The sequence below is a fragment of the Sander vitreus genome, chromosome 6 (genome assembly GCF_031162955.1).
Source record: "Sander vitreus isolate 19-12246 chromosome 6, sanVit1, whole genome shotgun sequence".
In the NCBI taxonomy this organism is placed as follows: domain Eukaryota; kingdom Metazoa; phylum Chordata; class Actinopteri; order Perciformes; family Percidae; genus Sander; species Sander vitreus.
In genome coordinates this window covers 23517033-23518894 of record NC_135860.1, presented here as the reverse complement: position 1 = coordinate 23518894, position 1862 = coordinate 23517033, and the positions used below count along the sequence as shown (strand labels likewise).

The following is a 1862-nucleotide window of genomic DNA, read 5'->3' as shown; positions in this document are numbered from 1 at the left end:
TTAGGATTATATTTATGCAATTATTTCATTAATTGCATAAATAAGCGACCATAACTTCTTACTCTGTATTGCAGCCGGTCTCTCTGACATTGTTTTTATGTTCCAGGACCGTGTTGATGAGTACGACTACTCAAAGCCCCTGCAGGGTCAGGAGAAGAAGCCCTTCGAGCAGCACTGGAGGAAACACACTATGTCCTACGTCGACCCTAAGACCGGAAAGGTACCCCCCCCAGTGTGTGTCATGGTGCTTACAGCAGGACATCAGGCTGCTGCAGTAACCGTTACTAACTTAAATGGCCGATAGAGTCAGTAATATGTGATTTTGTTTTTGTGCGATCACAGGTGACCCTGGAGTACCGCCCCGTTATTGACCATTCTCTGGATGAACAGGACTGTGCCCACGTCCCTCCTGCCATCCGCTCCTACTAAGATCTCTTTTCCCTCTCTCCCCTCTCCTCTCACATTCAAGTCACTAATTTATCTGCTATTTATAAAGATCACTTTCCTGTAATAGACATTTTGAGACAACCTGTGCTTATGGTTGCACATGTGTATCCATTTAGAACGGTTAAATACAAAACTGTCTTGACTTTAAACTCCATTTGTCTCACCTTCCTGTATTCTGTGTTTTGCCTTGATATAATCTGTGTGCAGCAGATAGATTTCAACATGCTTCTTGTGGCTTCTCGCACTGTGTGAGCTGGTCTTGTGTATATACAGCATTATGAGGCACTCAAGACAAGCAGGTGACTTTTCAGTTGCTATCTGAAGAACAAAAGAAAAGTTAACATGTGGTTCACCGCTTCGCTTTTTGTAATGACACTCTAATTTACAAGTCTTGCGTTGCATTCTTTAATTATAACTTCTCTACTTTTGCTTTGAAGTGAAGAGATGGTAGAAATGATTGCAATTTGAAATAGACTCGTCGCCGACAAGCCACAGCGTGAGGTTTTAGGCATGTGAATATTGCAAAAATGTACAATAAACATGAGTTATACCTTAGCTATATCTTTTCTCACTCATTATGGCCTTTTAGTCTTGGATACTTCATGATACTTTCTAGTGATTCTTTATGCATATGGTTCAATTTATAAAGTACATAATGTATCTCATGCTTAGTAGATAATCAGCTGATCTATCTACAGTTCATACCGCTGAAGGTCAACCAAGTTAAGCAGGTAGATGTGTGTATGTATTTAGCCACATCTGTTCTTTATACTTCTTCTTTATATTATTCTTTCTGCAAATCCAGAAATGAGAAGTGCTCCGTGCTGTCACTTGACATATTGCACAAATTCACATGCCATGCTTCTTGTACTGAATCGTTAAAAGGGTGACTTAATTTATTTGCCTGTTTTTAAAAAAAGGTTTGAGTCTATTTTCTTTTTCTGGGTTTGCCATTTGTACTTATTTCCATATGTTCAATAAAGTGTAGACTCTGCATAGAAACAAGAGACTGGTCTGTCTCAGTGGTGAGAGCGGTGATTTTAGACCCTTTTTAGGGGGGCTCAAACAGGTTTAATATCCTGTGTCTATGTCAGTGCTGTCATATGTTCAATATTTCGCATTTATCCTCTGTTATTATAATAATAATAATTACATACATTCATTGTTAGCCATTGAAATGACTGATTTGGCAGATGGGGGGGTTTAACAGTTTTGCAAGGGACTGTATCCGTGACACATTCTCATTAGGCGCTGAGCCTAGAATCGTCCATGACAATGTGGTTCCTGGACTGTATGCCTGCGGAGAGTCGGCGTGTGCCAGTGTCCACGGTGCTAACCGGCTGGGCGCTAACTCTCTGCTGGACCTGGTGGTGTTCGGCAGAGCCTGCGCCCTCACCATCGCCGAGGAGCACAAA

General features: G+C 41.2%; 1 protein-coding gene across 1 annotated transcript in view; it reads left to right on the top strand.

Annotated features, from left to right (window-relative positions):
- The window catches only part of sdha (succinate dehydrogenase complex, subunit A, flavoprotein (Fp)), a 12848-nt gene extending 11396 nt beyond the window's left edge, over window positions 1-1452 (top strand). The window contains exons 14-15 of the mRNA XM_078253523.1: window positions 107-220; window positions 343-1452. Coding sequence (XP_078109649.1) covers window positions 107-220; window positions 343-429 — 201 coding nt within the window. The 3' untranslated portion in view covers window positions 430-1452. The remainder of the gene's footprint in view (window positions 1-106; window positions 221-342) is intronic.
- The last annotated feature ends 410 nt before the right edge of the window (window positions 1453-1862 follow it).